Genomic DNA, 27764 nt, shown 5'->3' with positions numbered 1-27764 from the left:
ACAGCCCTGATTTTGTTCTGCATTGCTGCTTAATTAAAAAACTAGTTTAAGGTGTCCTGCATATGTGATATATATTTTTCCCTATATGAAGTCATTCTTTTTTTAACAAAACTCAAAACAGAGCAAATTAATCTTTTAGTCATTTCCAAACCCCCCCCCCCCCCCCCCCCTCCCCCCAATCCCACATGCATACTACCCTTTAGGGCTAAGCCCCGGGTGTATCAAATGTCTGCCTGTCGGATTCAAATATTGGGGATGGATACAAGAGGAAAAAACACAATAACAACACTGGTCCGGCCGGGTTGAGTCAAACGATGATTTTAATGATCACACGCGTGGGAGATGGACACCGTACTCAGACAGCATCAGATCTCAAAATGGTGGAGCATTGATCAAACTCTTATAACCTCTGGTTCTCCCACCTTATCATAAAAGCCTAAACATTCACATTCTTTCTCTCACTCAGCGCCTAAGCTACGACCTTGGCTCCATGTTTATCTGCTCCTGCTGAGATGGGGCAGAAAACTCCAGTATGTTCTGTTCTCTTCTAATCAGACAAATAAGGCGATGACTTTCTGTGAACAGTATTTCTTATAACTCAGCAGTATAATGCATCATAAAACAATATCATTCATTCACAATAAATCATCAGTCTAATGTAATGCAAATCAGTTTAACAAATGTAATAGTTATCAGCTTCTTCTAATTCAGGAGAATAATGCAAACTAAAACTATATAATAATTCACAATCTTTAATTAGGGGTCTAACATGGCATAAAATAATATTATAATCCCACACTCTCCAGCCATTTTTGGTTTAAAGACCTTACATCTTCTTTGTCCTTACATCGTATGAGCCCCCACTGAAATATGAGGAACTCTGACACTCAAGAAAACAACAAACAATCCTCCTGACTAACAAAAGAAAAACAACTATTATTAAAGGCTTAGTGTAGTGTGGCAAAACCTTTATTAAGTTGTTTTCAACAATGTTATGTTTATGTAATAAGTCCCTCATGTTCCACAGGTGGTGGCCTGACTTCTCCCCCCCTTTGTTGTGTGTGGAAATAATTATGTCTGTTCAGAGTATTTTCTGTCGTGCTTTGCTGAAATTCTTTGTTCTTGTTTTTATCTGATATATTTAACTTTCTTTGGGTTATCATTAGTTACTAATGATAGTAACTAATGGTTATCGTTAGTAACTAATGGTTTTCATTAGTTAGTAATGATAACCATAATTTCTTTGTACACCATTTGTCTGCTTTAAACTGCTCTTCTTCATAGATTCAGTTAAAGCCTGAAAGCTCTTCCCTTTTCACCTCTTCTCTCATTTGTCGTTCCCTCCCCTTCAGATCTGCACTTTGAAGATGGGTGTAATCAACATGTGGTGACGTGTAAGAGCTGACAGGCTCCATTCACATGTTGTTGAGATCAGAGCTCTGTGTGAGTTTCTCTTCCTTATAACTGAAACTACTCTGTCACTGACACTGAGAGGAGAAATGGCGCAGAAAGGAGTTCAGCTGAACAGAGAAACCTTCTCTTGTTCCATCTGTTTGGATCTACTGAAGGATCCAGTGACTACAGCCTGTGGACACAGCTACTGCAGGAACTGTATTAAACGTTTCTGGGATCAAGAGGACAGGAAGGGAATCCACAGCTGCCCTCAGTGCAGGAAAACTTTCACACCGAGGCCTGTCCTGGAGAAAAACATCGTGTTAGCAGCTTTAGTGGAGCAGCTGAAGAAGACTGGACTCCAAGCTGCTCCAGCTGATCACTGCTATGCTGGACCTGAAGATGTGGCCTGTGATGTCTGCACTGGGAGGAAGCTGAAAGCCATCAAGTCCTGTTTATCTTGTCCAGCCTCTTACTGTGAGAAACACCTCCAACCTCACTATGATGCAGCTCCATTAAAGAAACACAAGCTGGTGGCCCCCTCCAAGAAGCTCCAGGAGAACATCTGCTCTCGTCATGATGAGGTGATGAAGATTTTCTGTCGTACTGATCAGCAGAGTATCTGTTATCTCTGCACAGTGGATGAACATAAAGGCCATGAAACAGTCCCAGCTGCAGCAGAAAGGACTGAGAAGCAGAAGGAGCTCGAGGTGAGACGACTAAACATCCAGCAGAGAATCCAGGAGCGAGAGAAAGATGTGAAGCTGCTTCAACAGGAGGTGGAGGCCATCAATGGCTCTGCTGATAAAGCAGTGGAGGACAGTGAGAAGATGTTCACTGAGCTGATCCGTCTCCTCCAGAAAAGAAGCTCTGATGTGAAGCAGCAGGTCAGATCCCAGCAGGAAACTGAAGTGAGTCGAGTCAAAGAGCTTCAGGAGAAGCTGGAGCAGGAGATCGCTGAGCTGAAGAGGAAAGACGGCGAGCTGGAGCAGCTCTCACACACAGAGGATCACAACCAGTTTCTACACAACTACCCCTCACTGTCAGCACTCAGTGAGTCTACACACTCATCCAGCATCAATATTCGTCCTCTGAGCTACTTTGAGGATGTGACAGCAGCTGTGTCAGAGACCAGAGATAAACTACAGGACATTCTGAGAGAGGAATGGACAAACATCTCACTGACAGTCACTGAAGTGGATGTTTTACTGTCACCACCAGAGCCAAAGACCAGAGCTGGATTCTTAAAATATTCACAAGAAATCACACTGGATCCAAACACAGCAAACAGATATCTGCTATTATCTGAGGGGAACAGAAAAATAGAAGTAATGACACAGAAAGTGTCTTATTCTGATCATCCAGACAGATTCGTATATTATTGGCAGGTCCTGAGTAGAGAGAGTCTGACTGGACGTTGTTACTGGGAGGTGGAGTGGAGAGGAAAACTGGTTTATGTAGCAGTTGCATACAAGAATATCAGAAGAGCAGGGCGCTCAGATGAATGCAAATTTGGATACAATGACAAATCTTGGGCATTACGTTGTGAAAAGGACAGATGTAAATTTTTCCACAATAATGTCCAAACTGTCCTCTCAGGTCCTCGGTCCTCCAGAGTAGGAGTGTACCTGGATCACAGAGCAGGTATTCTGTCTTTCTACAGAGTCTCTGAAACCATGACTCTCCTCCACAGAGTCCAGACCACATTCACTCAGCCGCTCTATGCTGGACTTTGGCTTTATGGAGATGGAGACACTGCAAAGTTTATTAAACTGAAGTAGACAGAAGTCATTGCCAGAAAGTTGCTGAAAACATGCTTTAGTTTCCAGTTTCCCTTGTCTCTTGTTCACACAGAGATCACATGTCAGTCGCACTTTATCTTTGCTACTTTGACATCTTATTATTTATTATCTAGTTAATGACTGACTTTGTTTGAGGGGCCCTCCATCTTATGTGTGTTTAGCCTCCATGACTTTAGCTGTTGAGGTTGTCACTGTTCACGATGATTTTCATTCAGCTAAACTGTTGTTCGTGTTCATGAAAATTTAAATTTCTGTGCCAGAAATGTTTTGTGACTAGTCATTGGTTTCATGTTTGAAGAAAAAGCAGGTTCTGTTTTTATAACTATTGTTAACTGTATCATCATTATTCTTACTTTTAATATTAGAAAGGAAGGAAACAGATGCAAGGATGCAGTCATTGTTGATCTACTTTTAGCAAACATCTGCAGCGTTTTTATAAAAGAAGTTCAATCAGGATGTTTCCTTTAATGGGCGATCGTGGCTCAAGAGTTGGGAGTTCGCCTTGTAATCGGAAGGTTGCTGGTTCGAGCCCCGGCTTGGACAGTCTCGGTCGTTGTGTCCTTGGGCAAGACACTTCACCGGTTGCCTACTGGTGGTGGTCAGAGGGCCCGGTGGCGCCAGTGTCCGGCAGCCTCGCCTCTGTCAGTGCGCCCCAGGGTGGCTGTGGCTACAATGTAGCTTGCCATCACCAGTGTGTGAATGTGTGTGTGAATGGGTGGATGACTGGATATGTAAAGCGCTTTGGGGTCCTTAGGGACTAGTAAAGCGCTATATAAATACAGGCCATTTACCATTTAATAAATGCAGCTTAAGCTTACTTGTAGATACAGTTTGTGGGATAAAAAGGGGATGTTTTTGTCTTTTTGGTCTCATTATTTTAATATGGCACTATTAGTCCATTAGAATCAGATAATCAGCTTTGCATTAAACATGTATTGAAGTTTTTGACCTTACAGTATCTTTTGTATTACAGTGATTGTTATAACTTTAGATTGATCTTTTCCTTACAGGTACCAGAATAATAATATGATCTTTCATTGCAGGTGTAACCATGATCATCTTATACATATTGCAGTTTGTTGCTCATTATAGAGTTGTGCTCAAGTTAATCAAGGGTTAAAAGCTACAGTCAGCGCGATGTCTGGCTGATCTATGGAGGGGAAAGGCTTTGAGCTTAGAAGGCCGCACGCGCTTAAACAGCACTTATACAATGTTATTCTTGGTGATCTTGTGCTTAGTTATGTTTCCTGTTATGTTTTAAGTAGTGGTAGCTGATCAAGCAATATTCATTTAATATTATATACTTGGTTCAGAGCAGTATACACTGATCGTCTTAATCAATGTGGAAGTCCTTGTAGCTGCAATGTTGTGTCTTAGCAGGGGACAGATGGTTCCAGGAGACGGGGGCAGTCAGCGTCTGCCCTCTGGAAGGAGATAATGTTATTTTCTGTGTTAAATAAAACTGTCAACATCGATTGTATTACACCTGTCACTACGCATGAGGGGGCGTTCTAATACCCTGATTTCATAAAACTATGGAGATGTGTTTTTTGAGATGAGATCTGAGGCTGTCTGCATACAGTGTCCATCTCCCACGTGTGTGACCATTAAAATCATCGTTTGACTTAACCCGGCCGGACCAGTGTTGTTATTGTGGTTTTTCCTCTTGTCTCCATCCCCAATTTTTGAACTCGTAACAAGTTTCACAGTTGGAATTGGTTTATTTTCGTCTCTAATCATGTCTTTAAATATTGATGATTATAATTATTCAGACTATAGATATATTTTGTTATATAAAATATATTAATAAACTTTATGTTGTCCTCACAAGTTGGGAATCTGGAATTGTTTTATTAACAAATATTTGAATCTAAAATTGTTATAATTTATTAGTTTATTTTATTTCATATGTATTTGATTTTGTAAAACCTCTGCATGTCTTTCAGAATGGAAACACTGATACAGACAGTTTGCAGCTTGATACTCATGTTTGTGCAAATGTGGAGTCACATGATCACTCTGCTGTAAACCCGTGTAGTCAGTAGATGGTGCTGTTGGACTGTGTTTGTCTTTGTGAAGTTAGGATGTACTTAGTTTAACACAGAAATATGTGTACGAGTTTTAGTTTAATTAATTATAACTGTTATATAAACCTACAGACGTGACATGAAACTAAATGTTATTTCTTGTTGTTTATTTCCTCTTCAGAGCAAAGCTCAATGCACACTCACAGATTACAAAGACTGTAAAACCTGTACTGTGCCCTTCATTACTGTGCTGTGTAAATATCTGAGCCAACTAAATAAATGACTGGACTGCATTTGATTGACTCCTGCTTGTTCTGATTGACACCCCCAGAAAGACACAACACAAAGAGCTGCAATACGTACCAGTTATCAATATTCTGATCGGCTGACCTCCATTCCTATTCTCTTTGCCTTCAACCCCACAGACCCCCTAACCACCCCCTGTCCCCCTTCAGCTACAAGTGCGAGTTTTGCATCACATCTCTCTTAAGAAGTGCTGCAAAAGTCAAAGCACAGTGTGTGAATTTGTGATTTCAGAGGAGGCAGTCAAGCTGTCAGGGCCGAGAGGCCAGCGTGAAAGTGGACCCACAAGCAGACTCAAGGCACGGCTGTTTGAAACTCAGCCTGATTTCATTAAATACAGAGATAAAGAGCTGTAAAATGTGACAAGGAGGATGCTTCTGAGAAGCTGGATCCACTGTGACAGAGGAAAGCCTTATTATTTCCAGTGCAGGTGAGTTGTACTGGAAGGTTGCTTCCTTAGCAGGCTGGCTAATCTGGGTTTTGAAGGGAGGGAGATCTTTTCTGGAGCGATGGATGGTTGCAGTGAGTAGGAAAGCAGGCCGGTGGGTTCCCAGATTCTCCACAGGAAGGGACGGCTCCTGACAGGTAAGATTGGGATAGGCAGTCGGTCGGAGGGAAGGACCAGTGTCACAAGAAATCCAGATAAGAGCGGAGTTGAGTGGATAATGATCTGTAGGTGCAGGGAACTGGAGACAAAAAGGCGGCGAAATTAAACAGGGAAACACTTGGAGCAAGTAGAACATGGAGGCCGATTTAAAACTTCACCCACAGGCAGGGCATGAGTTTTGAAAAGAGTAAGAAAATATTCCCCAAACAACACCAACACTCCGGATCATGACACGAGCACTTGTATTCACTGATCTGAGAGGTTGGAATAACAGAGTTGTGGTTCTAAGTAGTAAAAATAATAAATAAATATGAAATATTTAAAAATTGCAAGTTTGCAGCTCTAAATCTGCCCCAGGGCAGCTGTGGCTACAACTGTAGCTTGCCTCCACCAGTGTGTGAATGGGTGGATGACTGGGTGTGTAAAGCGCTTTGGGGTCCCTAGGGGGGACTAGTAAAAGCGCTATACAAATACAGGCCATTTACCATTTAAGTATATTTGTGAAAAATATTAATCGTTTGTGAATATTTTTTTCTGTAACTGTAGTTTAATACAAGTATGTGAAAACATTTTATTAGTAAAAAAAAACAAAAAAACTGTTCTACACATTCTGACTTTTTATTCTATGCATTCTCGCATTTTGCAGCATATTTAACTTGATATTCAATGGCCTAAAACACAAGAACACTTGCAGTGCACCTGCCCATCAAGAGTAAAAGGCCACGCCCACCAGGGAGGGTAGGAGTACTGGTGGGCGAACTCACTCAAGACAAATCTCCTCCACACATAGCTGGACTGACCATCGGGCATACCGGGCATTTGCCCGGTGGGCCACTTGCGATTTTTTGTTTTTATGGGCCGATCGATTTTCTTTTTTTTCTTTTTCTTTTTTGGAAGGGTATAAATAATGAAAGGTGTTGGATTGGCCAATTGGTCATGATTGACTCTGGGCTGGACCAATTACAGCCGAGGAGGTCGGATGCACCCTCCCCCTTGTTTAGCAATCTTATAGACAACTAAAGAAAATGGAGAACAAAATAAGGAAAGGAGGTGCAGAAAAAATTAGGGCCAAAAGAAACAAGCCCTTCAGGCAGACGCTGCCAAATGTGTAAAAATAACTGAATTGTTTGGCGGTAGCTATAGCATAGCATAGCATCTTTATTTATAACGCACTTTACATCCAACTATGTTGACCAAAGTGCTACAAATATAAAACAGAGAGGAAACAGTTTAAATTACATATAAAATATCTTAAAATTAAAAGTAATATAATTAATAAGAAACGTATTAAGAGACATCAACAAGTCCTGCTGTGCTAAAAGCCAAGGTAAATAAATATGTTTTAAGACGTGATTTAAAAACAGATAAGGAAGGTGCCTGTCTAACATGTAAAGGCAACTCATTCCACAATTTTGGTGCTGCCACAGCAAACGCCCGATCCCCTCTGAGCTTACGATTAGTCCTGGGCACACTCAGGAGGAGCTGGTCTGCCGACCTGAGGGACCGGGAAGGTATGTATGGATGAAGAAGCTCAGAGAGGTACACAGGGGCAGCATTGGACAAACATTTAAAAACAAATAAAAGCATCTTAAAATGGATCCTAAAATGCACGGGCAGCCAATGAAGTGAATATAAAACTGGGGTGATATGCTCGTATCTATGAGTGCCAGTTAAAAGGCGTGCAGCAGCATTCTGGACTAACTGCAGTCGAAAAACAGAAGATCGACTCACCCCAAAATAAAGAGAATTACAGTAATCCAGCCGAACGGTTACAAAAGCGTGGATTACTGTTTCAAATTGCTGTCTCGTAAGAAAGTGCTTAATTTTGGCCAGTTGCCTCAGATGAAAGAAACTAGACCTTGCAACCAACCCGATCTGGCTTTCAAGCTTAAGCTCAGGATCCATTTTAAAACCCAGATTAACAATCTCTGGTTTACAGAATGATTTCAGGGATTGCAAATCAACACACGGAACAGCAGTGGAGGCAGGTCTGAACACCATTACTTCAGTTTTAGAATCATTAAAACAAAGAAAGTTTAGCGCCAACCACGACTTGACATCCTCCAGACATGTTTGTAAACGATTTACAGACGACCCATCTTTCTTTTTAAGAGGAACATAAATCTGGCAGTCATCTGCAGAGGTGGGACCAAGTCATTGTTTTGCAAGTCTCAAGTAAGTCTCAAGTCTTTATCCTCAAGTCTCAAGTCAAGTCTCAAGTAATGTCAGGCAAGTCAGAGTCAAGTCTCAAGTCACTGGTGTAAAAGTCCGAGTCAAGTCACAAGTCTGAAACTTTGAATTTCAAGTCCTTTCGAGTCTTTAAAAAAAAACAAACGAAAAAATAATGTTGCAGTTATGCTAAATGTAAATATTAGACCATGTAATTTTAAAATCTGTGTTTTTCTCAACACATGACAAAATAGTGAACTTGGAAAATATACACAAATTGTGAAATTGCACCTCTTTAAAATGCAGCTCAATTAAACCGAGCTCCAAGAATAATTTTCACCGACAGTTCTGAGATAAGCTGCATGTTATTCTTGGATGCGCTTGTAGGACCAGCTTTAAAATCGCATGACAAAAATATCATACACATTAAAAAAAACTGTATCACCAACGTAGCCTGGACAACATTTGCTAGTTAGATGAAGTCAGCTATCTCATCGTAGCATATTTATATGCATATTTATAATCATACGGTTCTTGGAGTGAGTGCATACGATCATGAAGTTTAGTAACTTCAGGTCACTGCAACAAGCCCAGGTACAGTTTACCGCCGGATGGGTGCAGGACCTTGAAATGCACCGTGTAGAACGAAAGACCATCGTATGTATCATAAGTTTACCAGTCTCACAAATCGTCTTCATAAATACACGTTCGTTAACCGTTTATTAATAGGACCTTTGAGCTCAATGGTAATTAATTAGTAGTGGAAATAATTTCTGGTTCGCGTCACAGAAATGTAGCAGTGACAATAATACTGTATGCTGTAATCGTACTGGGCAATTAGTGATACAAAAAACCTGTTTTATCCTGTGAATAAAAGTATATGTTTTTGTCAATGTACCATAATAACAGAAGCGAAACGCAATATTGTGTCAGGACAATTCACTATTTATGCACAATAAATAAAGGAGCATAGCGCCACAATTTCTGTTCAGCGCCAGACTTGCTTGTAACCTATATCACTAATTATGTTATGAAAATGACGTATTAACTACAACAGCAGACTGACCTTCGTGTAAATGCTTGGAGCAGACTAACCTGAGCTGGAGTGTTCTGGGACGTTATATTTGATCTTTGAATGGCTGCAATCCAGGCCATCCGTCGCATCTTTGTTACTTCGGAAACATGGCTCGAACAATTTCTCTTCAACGACGTAATCCGATAACAACCGATCTCTTTACCCGTCGGCTTCCCGTGGCTGTCATGCGACCGGCTATTGCAGTTAATAATACAACAGCTTCTTGCCATTTTTGTGTTTCTTTTTATCGCTGTATAACTGATTTTAATTGAAAGCCTGCGTGCGCTAGTACCGCTTGCCACGAGTTCCCAGAATCCTTTGCGGTTCTACCCGTGAATGACGTCACATTTTCAATCTCTATATAATATGCATGTTAAATTTTATATTTGGGGTAAAATATCAAGTCTTTTCAAGTAAACCGGTTCAAGTCCAATTCAAGTCCCAAGTCATTGGTGTAAAAGTCCAAGTCAAGTCACAAGTCTTAGAACATTTTTTCAAGTCAAGTCTAAAGTCATAAAATTAATGACTCGAGTCTGACTCGAGTCCAAGTCATGTGACTCGAGTCCACACCTCTGGTCATCTGCATAACAGTGAAACGAGAGTCTGTGTTTTCTAAAAATTGAGCCCAATGGAAGTAAATAAAGTGAAAATAGGATAGGGCCCAGAATGGAACCCTGTGGTACTCCATGAGACAACGGAGCTCGGGAGGACTCACAGTTTCCTAAGCGAACTGAAAAGGTTCGGTTTGTTAAGTAAGACCTGAACCATTTCAGAGCCACACCTGTTATACCGACACACTGCTCCAAACGTGAGATTAAAATTTCATGGTCTACAGTGTCAAATGCAGCAGTTAAATCGAGTAAAATAAGAATGACACTTTCACCAGAATCACATGATAAAAATATATCATTATGGCATAGCTTCCACAGATTTAGCAACATCAGCAAGTGGTGGAGGCCAGCAGGTGGATAAGGGAAAGGGGAGGCAAGAGGAGGAGAGACCCGAGGCGGCCGCCGGTCATAGTGGCAGAGGAACTGAACTTCAGGCAAGAAGTTATGACCTGCTGTCTGTCTGTGTCAGATATAAACCAAGTTTAGTTGTAGTTTGTTTTCGTTGTGCTGACTTTTTACAGTCGCTTAGAATAACTGGTACTGCGTACTAGCTAGCATGACGGAGTATATATACTGCTGGGCGGGTGCTATGAAGTTACTGATAGTAAATTTTATTTTATGCTTAAGGTTAGTTTCTCAAACTCCTCAAGATATTAACAAATTGTGCCAATCCTTACATGTTGCACCAGGCTGATTTATCATCAAAAGTGGAGAAGTCTGTGACAGAGGAGACAGAAGAGCAGCAGAGAGAGAAATAAAAGAGCAGGAAAGAGAGATGGAGATGGAGAGATGACTTTATGTCATCCATGAGGGATGCATTTGACATATGTTTCACATATTATAGCCCAACAAGTTACTTATAGCAATTTAAATACGAGCAATCAGTTTTTGGCAAATACCAGAAATCAGTTTTTGGCAGACAATCACTTTTTGGCACAACACCGGCTATTGCAGTTAATAATACAACAGCTTCTTGCCATTTTTTGTGTTTCTTTTTATCACTGTGTAACTGAGTTCATTTGAAAGCCTGTGTGCGCTAGTACCTCTTGCCACAAGTTCCCAGAATCCTTTGAGGTTTTACCCCTGAATGACGTCACATTTTTGGTGGGCCGGTCTCTAGTCAAAATGTCCGAACCGATTTTTTGTCCCAGTCCAGCCCTGGATGATAGCCATTTGATACACACTGTTAGAAAAAGCATCTTGAAAAAACGGTGATATTCCGGCAGCTGGTGCGCCAAAATACGACCGTATAATTACATAAAATAACTGTCCCATAAAAATGCGGTCATTTTCAGTAATGAAAATAGAGTTTGTTGCGCTAATTTGACATGGGATTCTGCCTTTTCCAAGTGCTTTTAGACATTAAATTAGGAACATTTTTACGTGATCAAACAATGAAATTACCTATAAACAAGGTCACTGAATGTGGGAATATGAATCATAATACGTAAATGTACAGAAATATACAGTTAACAGTTGGTTTGAATAATAATGGATTGCATGCCCTGGGACAGAGGCGAGGGTGCCATATCACACCATCGGCCCCTTTGGCCCCCACTAGTAGGCGGTAGGTGAAGAGTCCTGACCACGGACACAACGACGGAGAGTGTCCGAGCCGGGGCTCGAACCGGCAATCTTCTGATCACAAGGTGAACTGCCAACTCTTGAGCCACGAACGGCCTAACTAGCAATGATAATAACACTTATGTGATGTAACACAAGCTTATAGGGATCATGTTATATACTTTTCCATAGCATTACATTTGAATTCGATCTTTCAAATAACGGACAGATATTTGTGAGATCATGATACATTTGTGAATGTATTTTAACAATCTAAATATGCATATGTACAGACAGATACATTTAATAATCATGACAATTATGTTGTATTACATTACAGTGATTTAACGTTAATTTACATTCAAAATGTGAAGTCAAAGTCTATTTACGTAACTTTAATGATATTCTAGAAGAACAGAACATTACTATAAAATGCACAGTAAAATACCTTCATATTAGGGTTTTTTTCCTACGGTCGCAGCCATACCCGCGACCTTGTTGTTAGTTCACATTCATTGGCCGATGCTTAGCGTCAAGTTATTTATATTAATTGCAATTCCTTCCTCTACATTTGTTTTTCAAAATATATAATTAGCACAGCGTGGCCGTGCAATGTTTTACACTGTGGCATGCAGAGAAATCTTAACGAAGAAGCTCACAGAGAGAGATTAAGCTTGTTATTCAACCCCAAGCTGATAGGGAGAGCTCCTTATTAAAACACTTGCCGTGCTACTATGTGCCTCAATGTTCAACAACAGCACAACAGAAGTCACTCATGGTACAGCACTCTCTCTACAAAACAACAACTGTCAGTGATGCTGCACCACGGCGTAAACACAACATTCAAGATAACAATTAAAAGTAACGTAACCATAAACAATAAAACAAGAACATCTAAACAGCAGCACATGTCCCGACGCATGATGGAAGAGAACTAGCTGTTCCCGCAACACGCCACAATATTTTTTTTTGTTTTTATTCCTATTAATTATATTTTCACTTGTTACCTCTGAATTATTGAATCAGACCTAGGTGACATGAAGTTTTCAGCAAAATTATAATTCAAATACTCCTTTAATAATTGATTATTCTCATTAATTTTCGATCATTTTATATATTTTTCCATAGTATTACATTTGACTTAACAGATCATTCTCTCACATAACAGACAAATATTCGTGAAATTATGATACATTTCTGAATGTATTTTTAGAATGTAAATATGCATATGTCAAAAAAAATATATTAAACAAAACAAGTAAATTGTGTTTTATTACATTTACAGTGATGGCGACCGTGCCTCAGGGGGTTGGGAAGCGTATCTGTAACCGGAAGGTTGCCGGTTCGATCCCCGGGCTCTCTGTCCTGGTCGTTGTGTCCTTGGGCAAGACACTTTACCCTACCGCCTACTGGTGTTGGCCAGAGGGGCCGATGGCGCGATATGGCAGCCTGGCTTCTGTCAGTCTGCCCCAGGGCAGCTGTGGCTACAACTGTAGCTGCCTCCACCAGTGTGTGAATGTGAGAGTGACTGAATAGTGGCATTGTAAAGCGCTTTGGGTGCCTTGAAAAGCGCTATATAAATCCACTCCATTATTATGTTATGTTATTTTACATTTGACGTGTCAGATCACAGTCTACTTATGTAAATGTAATGATATTCTAGAAAAACAGTACACAACTGTAAAATACACAGTAAAATAATCTGAAATTACTGTTTTTTGGAACAGTGCAGTGTGTGGCGTATGGTTTGAGCACTGACGGGCTGACTCTCCACGCCTTCAACATCTTCAGCAATGCTGTCAGCACTCATACATCTATTTTCAAAAGATAACTTCTGGACATGACGCTGAGCATGTGCACTCAACTTCTTTTGTCGTTCATTGCGAGGCCTGTTCTGAGTGGAACCTGTCCTGTTAAGCTGCTGTATGGTGTTGCCCATCATGCTGCAGCTCGGTTTCAGGGTGTTGGAAATATTCTTATAGCCTAAGCCATTTTTATGTAGAGTAACAATTCTTTTTTTCAGATCCTCAGAGCAGTCTTGGCAATGATGTGCCATGTTAGACTTCCAGTGACCAACATGAGAGAGATTGAGAACAATATCACCAAATTCAACACACTTGTTCCCCATTTGCACCTGAGATCGTGTAACACTAAGGAGTCACATGACACCAGGAAGGGAAAATGGCTAATTGGTTAAAATTTGGACATTTTCACTTAGGGGTGTACTCACTTTTGTTGCCAGTGGTTTAGGCAATAATCAGTTATTTAATGTTTTAAATAGAACTGTCTAAACTTGACTGGTGCTGTTATTGGGTTGCAATTTTAAATCCAACATGATGACTTTTATCCAGCAAATTAGTTGCAGTGTCAGGTTTTTAGATAAAATTAAAATCAAACCAGCTCATAGGGTCAGGACTATTTGCTTTTATGCAGGCCTTACAGTAAGAAGCAATTAATCCTACTCGACATTTTTATGACTTTAAAATAAGTTGCACTGCCAAATTGAAAAGAGCTCTATAAATGCAATCCATTATTATTATTAATTAGTATTATTATTTAATAATAATAATAATAATAATAATAATTATTATTATTATTATTATTATTATTAATAATAATAATAATAATAATAATAGTAGTAAAATAGCGCACAAAACTGTCAAAATTGGTCCGTGTCAGGTGTCGAGGAACCAGGACAAATTAATGGGAAGTGGACTACTGGAACACGAAGGCAGAAGTGGGCAAGAGATGAGAAGAGGGTGCTGGAATGCTACTAAGCAAGTAACCCCAGCAGAAGAAGAGGATGTCGCACCTATGGAATCCCGGCATAGAGATTGACAGCAAAACAACTAGTATCTTAATGTTCCAACATTCGGAAAAAGGAATTGCTCTCACGGCTAGAGATTGACAAGGTACAACACAAATCCTACGGCAAGGGAGAGCCAGGATGACAGGTCAGGGAGGAGATATCATATATCTAATAGCCAACTGCCTTGATTCTGCGGTCGATCTCATCCCAAATGATCTCAAATGGGTTTAGGTCAGGTGACTGTGGAGGCCAAGCCAACTGGGGCAGCATTCCCTCACTCTCCTTCTTGGTCAAATAGCCCTTATTGTCAAGGGGCCCCACAGGCTGGCGTAAGAATATGGACCCAAGAGCAGATGAAAACACAGAAAGCAAAAATACATTTAACTGTTTTATTTTACAGCAGACACAGGGAACTTTGTAACTACACAAGCCAGGGATTTCTTGACTGCTACATGTAATTTGGTGGCTCCACAGGGCTGATTTTCCCCTAAAGAGCGCGTCGTAACTGCGGGCAGAGGAAGAGGGAAAGGTTAGAAGGGTTTCCAGAGGTAACTGGGTGGATGATACGAGGTTTGAGGTGAAGAGATCTTGCTTGATGGGTGAGGTGAAACCATTCTGGGGAGGTAGATGGCCAGGCAAGCTCCAGAGTGAGAAATGATTCTGTGTGGCATTTATCTGGACTCTAATCTGAGGTGCTGTTAACTTGTGATTTCTGAGGCTGGTGACTCAGATTAATTCATCCTCAGGAGCAGAGGTGATTCTTGATCTTCCTTTCCTGGGGTGTTTGGATATTGTGCTTGATGGTTTATGTGACTGCACTTGGGGACACATACAAAGTTTTAGGAATTTTCTGTACTGACTGACCTTCAGTTCTTAAAGTAATGATGGACTGTCGTTACTCTTTGCTGAGCTGATTGGTTCTTGTCATAATATGAATTCGAACAGGTTTCAAATAGGGTTGTCAGCTGTGTAACAACCTGACTTCTTACAACACAACTGATGGTCTCAACCCCATTAAAAAGGCATGAAATTCCACAAATGAACCCTGACAAGGCCCACCTGTGAAGTGAAACCCTTTTCATGACTACATCATGAAGCAAGCGATTTAAAACTACTGTTTAGATGACAATCTGGCAAATAGTGGAGCTCTGAGGTGGTCCATAAAATTTCCATGCTGATCCCAGACAAAGAGCCACATGTGGAGAGAGCCAGATGTAGACCCAGAACTTCATCTGGAGGCAGGACCTGAGCTTTGAAGAGAGTAAAAAAACATTCCCCAAACCACCAACGACACCCCGGATCATGACACGAGCACTTGTATTCACTGATCCGAGAGGCTGGAATCACAGAGTTGTGGTTCCAAGTAGTACAAATAATAAATAAGAATAAAATTAGAATTGCTAGTCTGCAGCTCTCAATATATTTGTGAAAATATTGGTTGTTTGTGAATATCTTTTTCTGTAACTGTAATTTTAAAACAAGTATGTCAAAACATTGAACATTTTTAAGTGAAAATTTTAAAAAAACAAGATTTCTACAAATTCTCACATTTTGCAGTATATTTAACCTGATATTCAATATCTTAAAACACAAAATACTTACAGTAAAGATACAGAGACTGGCTCTGTGTCTGAAAGCTGAAAGCCAGAAAGTGTTATATTTGAAAGATTCATAACTGTGTAATATTTTAATGATTTTTGTGTCTGAATTTGACATTGTTGAAATGAAAAACATTAACAGTGACATATGTGGGTCAAGAAAAAATTCATGGTATAATATGTACAATGCTGTGACAGATTTTTTATATACTTGTCATTTATACATATTAATGGAAAAACTGATCAGCACTTTTTTCCGTTGTGAAAGGGTTAAACAAACAATGTCTGCGTCAAACTGCTCCACTTCCTGGACTGGGTTAAAGCCTGATAACTCCTCCCTCTTCTTCCGGAAACACTGTAAATGGCCTGTCCTGGAGAAAAACACCATGTTAGCAGCTTTAGTGGAGCAGCTGAAGAAGAGTGGACTCCAAGCTGCTCCAGCTGATCACTGCTATGCTGGACCTGAAGATGTGGCCTGTGATGTCTGCACTGGGAGGAAGCTGAAAGCCATCAAGTCCTGTCTGGTGTGTCTGATCTCCTACTGTGAGAAACACATTCAGCTTCATTTTGAGTCTCCTGCCTTTAAGAAACACAAGCTGGTGGCCCCCTCCAAGAAGCTCCAGGACAACATCTGCTCTCGTCATGATGAGGTGATGAAGATTTTCTGTCGTACTGATCAGCAGAGTATCTGTTATCTCTGCTTGATGGATGAACATAAAGGCCATGAAACAGTCCCAGCTGCAGCAGAAAGGACTGAGAAGCAGAAGGAGCTCGAGGTGAGACGACTAAACATCCAGCAGAGAATCCAGGAGCGAGAGAAAGATGTGAAGCTGCTTCAACAGGAGGTGGAGGCCATCAATGGCTCTGCTGATAAAGCAGTGGAGGACAGTGAGAAGATGTTCACTGAGCTGATCCGTCTCCTCCAGAAAAGAAGCTCTGATGTGAAGCAGCAGGTCAGATCCCAGCAGGAAACTGAAGTGAGTCGAGTCAAAGAGCTTCAGGAGAAGCTGGAGCAGGAGATCGCTGAGCTGAAGAGGAAAGACGGCGAGCTGGAGCAGCTCTCACACACAGAGGATCACAACCAGTTTCTACACAACTACCCCTCACTGTCAGCACTCAGTGAGTCTACACACTCATCCAGCATCAATATTCGTCCTCTGAGCTACTTTGAGGATGTGACAGCAGCTGTGTCAGAGACCAGAGATAAACTACAGGACATTCTGAGAGAGGAATGGACGAACATCTCACTGACAGTCACTGAAGTGGATGTTTTACTGTCACCAGCAGAGCCAAAGACCAGAGCTGGATTCTTAAAATGTTCACATGAAATCACACTGGATCCAAACACAACTCACACACGTCTGTTATTATCTGAGGGGAACAGAAAAGTAACATTTATATACCAACAACAGTCTTATTCTGATCATCCAGACAGATTCACTTATTACTGTCAAGTCCTGAGTAGAAAGAACCTGACTGTAGCAGTCGTATACAAGAATATCAGCAGAGATGGCGGCCTCAGTGAATGTATATTTGGACTAAATGATAAATCTTGGTCATTGTGTTATGACAAAAACAGCTATATATTTTGGCACAACAAAACTCTGGAGGTCCTCGGTCCTCCAGAGTAGGAGTGTACCTGGATCACAGAGCAGGTATTCTGTCTTTCTACAGCGTCTCTGAAACCATGACTCTCCTCCACAGAGTCCAGACCACATTCACTCAGCCGCTCTATGCTGGACTTTGGCTTTATGGAGTTGGAGCCACTACAGAGCTGGTGATTTTTTCACTCTAAAGGAGACAGTGCAGAGTTTACTCAATTAAAAGAATGCAGCCTACTGCTTATAATCATGTCCAAATATTTTTACAATTTTTTGAAAGAGTTAATTAGTTTTAGCTGTGTCTTGTTACCCTTGTTTCAACTCTCCCGGATTACCTCCTATGTATAATTAAAAAAATAAAATTAAACTTAATCTAGAGGTTTGTAGAGTTTGGGGAAGGTCAGGAGCTGGACGCTGCTGAAGGCAAACTTCCTGCTGCCAATGTTTTTCTGCACGTTCTCCATCCTGCAGCCATCCCTGCATACATACAGAGCAGAACAGAAATAGACATTTACACAAATTAACATTGAGGCATGGATGTGCAATGACAAGCCCAGTGTTACCTGGTGGTTTAAGATAACATTTTTCATAAATATCTAAAACCAATGGCAGTATTGTTTAGTGCCACCTGTTTAGTACAATCACAATCAAGTATATTAAGTATATTAATCGCTGACATACAGACATAATAACTGAAAAGTAAATAATCACTCAACCATCCATCCATCCATCTTCATCCGCTTATCCGAGGTCGGGTCGCGGGGGTAGCAGCCTAAGCAAAGAGGTCCAGACCTCCCTCTCCCCAGCCACCTCCTCCAGCTTGTCCGGGGGAATACCAAGGCGTTCCCAGGCCAGCCGAGAGATATAATCTCTCCAGCGTGTCCTGGGTCTGCCCCGGGGCCTCCTCCCGGTGGGACATGCCTGGAACACCTCGCCCAGGAGGCGCCCAGGGGGCATCCTTGCCAGATGCCCGAACCACCTCAGCTGGCTCCTTTCGATGTGGAGCAGCAGCTGCTCTACTCTAAGCCCCTCCCGGATGGCCGAACTTCTCACCCTATCTCTAAGGGAGAGGCCAGCCACCCTTCGGAGGAAGCTCATTTCCGCCGCTTGTATCCGCGATCTCGTTCTTTCGGTCACTACCCACAGCTCGTGGCCATAGGTGAGGGTAGGGACGTAGATCGACCGGTAAATTGAGAGCTTCGCTTTTACACTCAGCTCCCTCTTCACCACGACTGACCGGTGCAGCGTCCGCATTACTGCAGCCGCAGCCCCAATCCGTCTGTCGATCTCCAGCTCCCTTCTCCCATCACTCGCGAACAAGACCCCGAGATACTTGAACTCCTCCACTTGGGGCAGGAACTCATCCCCGACCCGGAGTGGGCACTCCACCCTTTTCCGGCTGAGAACCATGGCCTCAGATTTGGAGGTGCTGATCCTCATTCCCGCTGCGTTACACTCGGCTGCGAACCGCTCCAGTGCGAGCTGGAGGCCCTCACCCGATGAAGCCAACAGAACCACATCATCCGCAAAAATCAGAGATGAGATTCTGAGGCCACCAAAGCGAAAGCCCTCCGCCACTTGGCTGCGCCTAGAAATCCTGTCCATAAAAATTATGAACAGAACCGGAGACAAAGGGCAGCCCTGGCGGAGCCCATCACCCACCGGGAACGAGTCCGACTTATTGCCGGCAATGCGAACCAAGCTCTTGCAACGGTTGTATAGGGATTGAATGGCCCGTAGCAATGGGCCAGACACCCCATACTCGCGCAACACCTCCCACAGGACGCCCCGAGGGACACGGTCGAATGCCTTCTCCAGGTCCACAAAACACATGTAGACTGGTTGGGCAAACTCCCATGCACCCTCAAGTATCCTCGAGAGGACAAAGAGCTGGTCCAGTGTTCCGCGACCAGGACGAAAACCGCATTGTTCCTCCTGTATCCGAGGTTCGACTAGCGGACGAACCCTCCTCTCCAGCACCCTGGCATAGACTTTCCCGGGGAGGCTGAGGAGTGTGATCCCCCTGTAGTTGGAACACACCCTCCGGTCCCCCTTCTTGAAGATGGGGACCACCACCCCGGTCTGCCAGTCCACAGGTACTGCCCCTGATCTCCACGCAACATTGCAGAGACGTGTCAACCAAGACAGCCCTACAACGTCCAGAGCCTTCAGGAACTCGGGGCGGACCTCATCGACACCAGGGGCTCTGCCACCAAGGAGTTGTTTAACTGCCTCAGTGACCTCGCCCCCGGAAATTGGTGGGTCACACCCCTCATCCCCAGACTCTGCTTCCTCCCCGGAAGACGTGTCAGTGGGATTAAGGAGGTCCTCGAAGTATTCCTTCCACCGCCCGACAATTTTCTCAGTCGACGTCAACAGCGCTCCGCCAGCACTATACACAGTGCAGGTAGAGCACCGCTTTCCCCTCCTGAGACGCCTGACGGTTTGCCAGAATCTCTTCGAGGCAGTCCGAAAGTCTTTTTCCATGGCCTCTCCGAACTCCTCCCACACCCGAGTTTTTGCTTCAGCCACTGCCCGAGCCGCATTCCGCTTGGCCTGTCGATACCTGTCGGCTGCCTCCGGAGTCCCACAGGCTAACCAAGCCCGATAGGCCTCCTTCTTCAGCCTGGTGGCTCCCTTCACCTCTGGTGTCCACCATTTGGTTCGGGGATTACCACCACGGCAGGCACCAACCACCTTGCGGCCGCAGCTCAATGCAGCAGCTTCGGCAATGGAGACGCTGAACATGGTCCATTCGGACTCAATGTCCCCAGTCTCCCTCGGAATGCTGTTGAAGCTCTGCCGGAGGTGTGCGTTGAAGATCTCGCGGACTGGGGCCTCTGCTAGACGTTCCCAGCACACCCTCACTACGCGTTTAGGTGCACCAGGTCTGTCCAGCGTCCTCCCCCGCCACCTGATCCAACTCACCACCAGGTGGTGATCAGTTGACAGCTCAGCCCCTCTCTTTACCCGAGTGTCCAGAACATATGGTCGCAGGTCTGGTGATACGATTACAAAATCGATCATCGACCTACGGCCTAGAGCATCCTGGTGCCACGTGCACTTATGGACACTCTTATGTTCGAACAGGGTGTTCGTTATGGCCAAACTGTGATTAGCACAGAAGTCCAATAACAAAGCACCGCTCGGGTTCAGATCAGGGAGGCCGTTCCTCCCAATCACGCCCCTCCAGGTCTCGCTGTCGTTACCCACGTGAGCATTGAAGTCTCCCACTCAACCATGAATACATTTTCAGGAGAGAATAGAAACAAAGACACTGGACCACATGAAGAACCACTTCTATTCATGTGATGATGGACATACAAGAGATTTAAGAGACTTTCACCACTTTCCTCATCGATCTTGAAACAACTGTAACCTCATTATTTATTTAGGGATTATTAAACTATTCTGATTCTGATTCATAACGAGGTTCACACCTTGTACTCAAAGACAGGTGTGTGTGTGTGTGTGTGTGTGTGTGTGTGTGTGTGTGTGTGTGTGTTGGGGGGGGGCAGACAAAGGAGAATCAAAATATCAGATTCTCTCTCATGTTAATATGAAAGAATAACTAAGAAAATATAAAGGACACTCCTCAGTATAAATACCAAAATCAAGCCAACACAATACAACAGTGCTAAAAGATATACAGGGTGGGCCATTTAATATATTTAATTTTAGAATAAATAAATAAACAGAGCAGCTTGTGAACTGTAGAGGGATAGAAGTGTGAAAGGCCAAGAGCAGCAGGTATGACTGGATCCTCTTTGAAGGCTGAAGTGTGAAGGGTGTATACTTCCATGTTTTAATCTGGATCTTGGGAGACAGCCAGGAGCATTTTCTCAGCATTACCATAGTAATCTAGTGAGAGTGTGTAAGGTAAAAAAAAAACAGAGGGGTAAGGAGGCACAAACCGCAAACAACACCTTTATGCCTGTTAAAGTCTCTGAAGCAGAGAACCTCCTTCAATTTTGCAACCATGTGAAACTAAAATAATAGAGTACAAGTCTAGTGGAGGAAGCCTGGATGCTCTGGTACCTCTGACTGAAGAGGGAGTGTGAAGGGTGTATACTGATCATGTTTGAGTTACAAGAAAAAAAAACAAAAAAAAACCCCAACAACAATAACATAAATACATAAAATAATAAAACACTTTTTAGAAATTAAAAAACAAACAAACAAACAGATAACATAAATTGAGAAAAGAGGAGAAAACAGAACCCAATCCCAGCTGGAATTAACTGAGCCCTCACAAATGTTTCCAGAAGCAGTCTAGGTGCTGAATGTTATATACCTGAGGCCATAGAAGTAATTGGAACACCCAAGTTCATTGATTTAGAAGGGTGAAAAGAATAATTTTGGCAATACTGTGTACCTTATAATAGTCAAGGCACAAATAGCTATAAACTGCAATATGACGGGTTGGCAATCACAAATAACTGCATAGAGTGTGGCCATATAACCAAGCATCAGTCTTTTACAACTTGATGGAGGGGTAAAACATTCCAGCAAAGTTCAAACTGAGGATAATAAAAAGGTAAAGTCATAAATATGCTGCCAAAGTCCAAACTGCACCTGGCTCTGTAGTCTATATTAAAACGGAGTCTGACAGCGACTCTCATATTGAGACATTAAAACATATATGTCAAACTTTATTTAACATTCTATTCTTTGCTGAAAGAAAGATTGTGGTTCATGCTTAACAATGTGAAGTCTGTTTGTGAGAGGTTTTTAAACAAAGGATTTAGGTGTGGAGACCAAAATGATAGGTTTGTAGCTTGAACCTATTCGCTGGAACGTTGAAGACAATATAATTACACAGCAAAAGCATTGAACACCAAGTAGGCAAAGTTCTTCGTGTTACTCATGCATGCGTGTTACTCACCGGACCTGGAGTACCTGATGATTAAGTGCCGGCCATTCTGGCTACCGAGGGAATTTACAGCAGTGATTATTACGGCTGTTTACATTCCCCCACAAGCCGACACTGACCGAGCACTCAGGGAACTGTACAGCGCGATCAGCAGCGAGGAAACCGCACACCCAGAGGCAGCGTTTATCACAGCCGGAGACTTTAATAAGGGAAACCTGAAGAAAGTCTCACCCAAACTCCACCAACACATCCATTTTAACACTCGTGGAGATCGGCTACTCGACCACTGCTACACCTCTTTCCGGGATGCGTACAAAGCCCTCCCCCGCGCCCCATTCAGCCAATCAGATCACCGCTCCATCCTGCTCCTGCCCGCCTACAGGCAGAAGCTGAAACAGGAAGCTCCAACCCGGAGGGCGGTGCACTGTTGGACGGACCAATCGGAGTCTGCGCTGCGGGACTGTTTTGATCACGCGGACTGGGAAATGTTTCACGTGGCTGCTAGGGACATTGACGAGTACACAGACTCAGTCTGCGGATTTATCAGGAAATGCGTGGAAGATGTCGTCCCATCCAGAACAGTTAAATCCTTCCCAAATCAAAAACCCTGGATTAACGGAGATGTTCGCGCGGCACGGAGCACCGCCTTTGCCTCCGCGAACACATCGGACTACAAACACGCACATTACCAACTCCGGAAGACGATCAAAGCAGCCAAACGTGAGTACAGGGACAGGGTGGAGCAACAGTTTGACAACCCTCGGAGGATGTGGCAGGGACTAAACACGATCACAGACTTTAGAGGGAAAACCAGCACACCGCAGACCACGGCTTCTCTGTGTGAGGATCTAAACGTATTCTACGCTAGATTCGACACAGCGAACACCATGAGACCGGACAGTGTGCGCACCGCGGATGACGTCAGTGCGCACACTGTGTCTGAGGAGGATGTGTGGAGGTGCTTCAGGAAGGTGAACGCACGCAAAGCTACTGGTCCGGACGGGACTCCCGGCCGCGTCCTCAAGTCATGCGCGGCTCAGCTGGCTGGAGTGTTCACGCACATCTTCAACCTTTCCCTCTCTCTGTCTGTAGTCCCAGCCTGCTTCAAAATGGCCACCATCGTCCCTGTACCCAAATCCTCCACCATCTCCTCATTGAACGACTGGCGACCTGTAGCCCTGACCCCCATCGTAAGCAAATGCTTCGAGAAGCTGGTCAGGGACTTCATCTGCTCTGCACTACCCGACTCACTGGACCCTCTACAGTTCGCATACCGCCACAACAGGTCCACTGATGATGCCATAGCCCTGACACTACTGCCCTGTCACACCTGGAGAAGAGAGACACGTATGTGAGGATGCTGTTTGTAGATTACAGCTCAGCATTCAATACCATCGTTCCCTCGAAGCTGGACAGGAAACTGCAGGATCTAGGACTGAGCAGCTCCCTCTGCAGCTGGATCCTTAGCTTCCTGTCTGACAGACGCCAAGTGGTCAGACTGGGCAGCATCACCTCATCCCCCGTCACACTGAACACTGGTGCTCCACAGGGGTGTGTACTGAGCCCTCTCCTGTACTCACTCTACACCTACGACTGCACGGCCACTAACAGCTCCAACATCATTGTGAAGTTTGCGGACGACACTACAGTGGTGGGTCTTATCACCAATGGTGATGAGACGGCTTACAGGGAGGAGGTCAGCGCCCTGACCCACTGGTGTCAAGACAACCATCTCACCCTCAACGTCGCAAAGACAAAGGAGTTGATAGTGGACTTCCGGAGGTGCAGAGAAGTACACACCCCCATCACCATCAGCGGCGCTGCTGTGGAGAGAGTGAGCAGCTTCCGGTTCCTTGGTGTACACCTGGCTGAGGATCTTACGTGGTCAGTACACACAAACAAAACAGTGAAGAAGGCGCAGCAGCGCCTCTTCTTTCTCAGGAGACTGAAAAGATTCGGCATGAGCCCCCGCATCCTCAGGACCTTCTATCACTGTGCCATTGAGAGCATCCTCACTGCATCATCACCTGGTATGGCAACAGCACCGCCTACAACCGCAAAGCTCTCCAGCGAGTAGTGCGGTGCTCTGAACGGATAATTGGAGGTGAGCTTCCCTCCCTCCAAGACATCTACAGGAAGCGGTGCCTGAGGAAAGCGGGGAGGATCATCAAGGACTCCAGTCACCCCAGCCATAAACTGTTCAGACTGCTTCCATCAGGAAGGAGGTTCTGCAGCATCCGGTCCCGAACCAGCAGACTGAGAGACAGCTTTTTCCATCAGGCCATCAGACTGCTGAACACTTCATAGACACCTCAGCTTCACTACTGGAACTTTAACATTATGTACTCCACACTGTACAGTAATGCCACTGTTTTGCACATGTCTCACTCTGTATATTTTATTTTATATATTTTTTTATTTATAGTTTACTCTATTCAATTTCTAAAATATGTGTATACACACACACACACACACACACACACACGTAGAAAAATATTTAGTATACACATCCAGAAATGCATATCCTATTATATATTGTACATATATTTATTAGTTTCAGATGTAGCCATTCTTGTATTTTGCTTGTTTACATTATTGTATTTTGCACAACTCTGTTGCTTGTGAAGCTCGCACACAAGAATTTCACTCACATGTGCAGGTACATTGGTACAGCACATGTGATGTGACAATAAAAGTGATTTGATTTGATTTGATTTGATTTGATTTGATTTGAGGGAGACCTGCCTGAAGCCAAGTGTCGTTCCACCACTTGACCCCCGTCAGACTCTCAGCCAGGTTCCCCATAGCACTCCTTTTATTGTGGTTACATGAATATGCATAGGGTCATTAACATATAACATCTTACATAGGTATACATGTGAACAAAGAATACTGTGTGTGTTTGTGTGAGGTCAAGATGTGACCCTGTGAAGACTTCCCAAAGCTGGTGCCAGGAGTCTAGCGGGTCCATCTGAACAAAAGGCTCTTATACTTAAAGAGATATACGTGTGTTTGCTATACCATATATCAACAAAGAGAAGATAGGACCTCTCTTATGCTCCTAGGATGTGGGTGTGCATTCCACTCTGGAATGCACACCAAGCCTTTGTAGCCTGATAAAGATCACACATCCTATCACTACACAATCGATTATGCACCTCTAAGCATATATGGTTAAATATTTCTAAGCATAAATGACAATCAACAATACAAAACCTAACACAAAACTGTATGATAAACTTAACCACACCTCAGAGGACAGCTCAGTCACCTCACACTGTGCTCTTCTCATTGTGTGGATGCCTCAAAGGGCATCCACACTATTGAGTTCCTGTTTCTCTTTATTCTTTATTATTCTAGTTGCTTCCGTACTATGCTGTCCTCACTAAAGTTTGTTGCAGGCAACGTAATTTCAGCTATACAGCTAGCTTAACAATCTTTATTCCCAGCACTTCATCCTCCAAGAAACAGGCCGCTTGTTGTGTTTGGCAGGATTTAATGATGAAAATAAATTCTCTCTCTCTCTTTTTTGTAAAACTGTACAAAGAAAAGGAATACAAAATACACAATGAAGACATGTTCCATTACACTGGGAGAATAACATTGTTCTAGCGAAAAACACACGACCACAGATAAAGCATCTGCTGACAAAATACAAGCATCTACCTGCCTCCATATGATTTAACTCAAAACAGCGTCAAAACTTACTAATACACATTAAATGTATAGGAACTTACGGATGAAGCCGATATTGTGGACTTTAACACCAGGATTGCAGAGATTGCCATCAGATTACAAATGCTGTCACTGCAGCAGCTAAAGAGCACACAACTTCCTGTATATCACTTCCTCTACAAAAAAGACATTCTGCTTAGTTACCACTAGGTGGTAGTAACACTTCTTAAACAACTATAATATGTCCGTTCCATGACACGTACGTTTTTTGGACCGCTACTCCTGATTGTAGCAATGGGAACTGCATTTACCTGTGTGTTCCACCCGGGGTCTTGAGAGTGTAACACCGGAAGGTGAAAACCGGAGACTCATGACTGTTTATTAAGAGTTTAATAAAAGTTTACCTCGGAGGAGGGAAAGTTCAACCGAGCATCTTGTGAAGTTTATAGAGAGAACAAGATGAAACATGGTGGCAGCGGGGTCTAGAGTGATCCACACCGCGCTTTGAAGACAACAGATTGAGCGGACGGTATCGACGCGTCCAGCTAGGCTAGTTAGCCTCGGAGGTGCTAACGGCTCAGGACAGCAAGTGAGACGCTGACGAGAAGAGCGCAGCGGCGTCTACGATGGATGGATTGAAGCCACCCGCACAGTGGAGTATGGATTCAGTGAACCTGTCTAAAGCGTGGAAAACATGGAAAGAAGAGTTTACACTCTACACGGAACTAGCTCTGCCGGATGCTGAGGAAAAGGCGAGAGTGAAGCTGTTTTACTATCTGATCGGGGAACGGGGCAGGGAGCTCTGTGGAACGCTGATCGGAGCTGAGGCAAGAGTAACAGTAAGTGAGCTGATGAGAAAAATCGATGAACACTGTAATCCCAAAGTTAATGAGACTGTCGAGAGATACAGATTTTTTGCACGCAATCAGGCTCCTGGAGAAAATATTGATATGAGAATGCTGGCGAGCACCTGCAACTTTGGACAATTAAAAGACTCACTGATCAGAGACAGGATCGTCTGTGGCACGAACAGCTCCGGTTGGAGGGAAAGGTTGCTCAGAGAAGAGAACCTCACATTAGACAGATGTCTAGATATTTGTAGAGCAATGGAGATTTCAAGAGAATACAACAAAACAATAGCGGGACAGGCTATAGAGGAACTGCATGCAGTAAAACAAAAAGAGAGAAAAAGACTGGATAAAGAGATACCATGCAGATTTTGTGGAAGAGCACATGAAAGACTCAAATCAAAATGCCCAGCATATGGAAAAAAATGCAAAAAATGTGGCAAAGAAAATCATTTTGCTATAGCATGCAGGAGTAAAAGCAGACAGAGTGAAAATGGAAAAAAGATCCACACAGTGACGGAGCAGGACTCGGATTCCTGTGAGGACATAATGACTGTCACAGCTATGACACAGACTGCAGTAGAAGTGAACCAGATCAAAGAATCAGACATGAAAAAACGAGAACAGCTGTTTGCAGGCATGATGATTGGCAACAGCCTGGTCAAGTTTCAAGTTGACTGTGGTGCAACCTGCAACGTTATTCCCATCAACTTGTTGAACCCGAACATCAAAATGGAGCACACAGACAAGGTTCTTGTGATGTACAATAAGTCAAGGCTGTGTCCATTAGGAAAGTGTAAGGTCAAGCTGA

At 43.3% G+C, this 27764-nt stretch overlaps 1 protein-coding gene across 1 annotated transcript; it reads left to right on the top strand.

The window, feature by feature from the left end:
- Positions 1 to 626: 626 nt before the first annotated feature.
- On the top strand, positions 627 to 17751 carry LOC309703131 (E3 ubiquitin/ISG15 ligase TRIM25-like; the record flags this gene model as incomplete). Its single annotated transcript, XM_082527841.1, has 3 exons — positions 627 to 3169; positions 16225 to 17434; positions 17536 to 17751. Exons 1-3 carry the CDS (start codon positions 1500 to 1502, stop codon positions 17749 to 17751), a joined length of 3096 nt encoding a protein of 1031 aa, XP_082383967.1. The 5' UTR covers positions 627 to 1499.
- Between the last annotated feature and the right edge of the window lie 10013 nt (positions 17752 to 27764).

This window comes from Aulonocara stuartgranti (genome assembly GCF_965226115.1).
Source record: "Aulonocara stuartgranti genome assembly, chromosome: 3".
Taxonomy (NCBI): domain Eukaryota; kingdom Metazoa; phylum Chordata; class Actinopteri; order Cichliformes; family Cichlidae; genus Aulonocara; species Aulonocara stuartgranti.
This window is presented reverse-complemented; position numbering and strand designations above follow the sequence as displayed.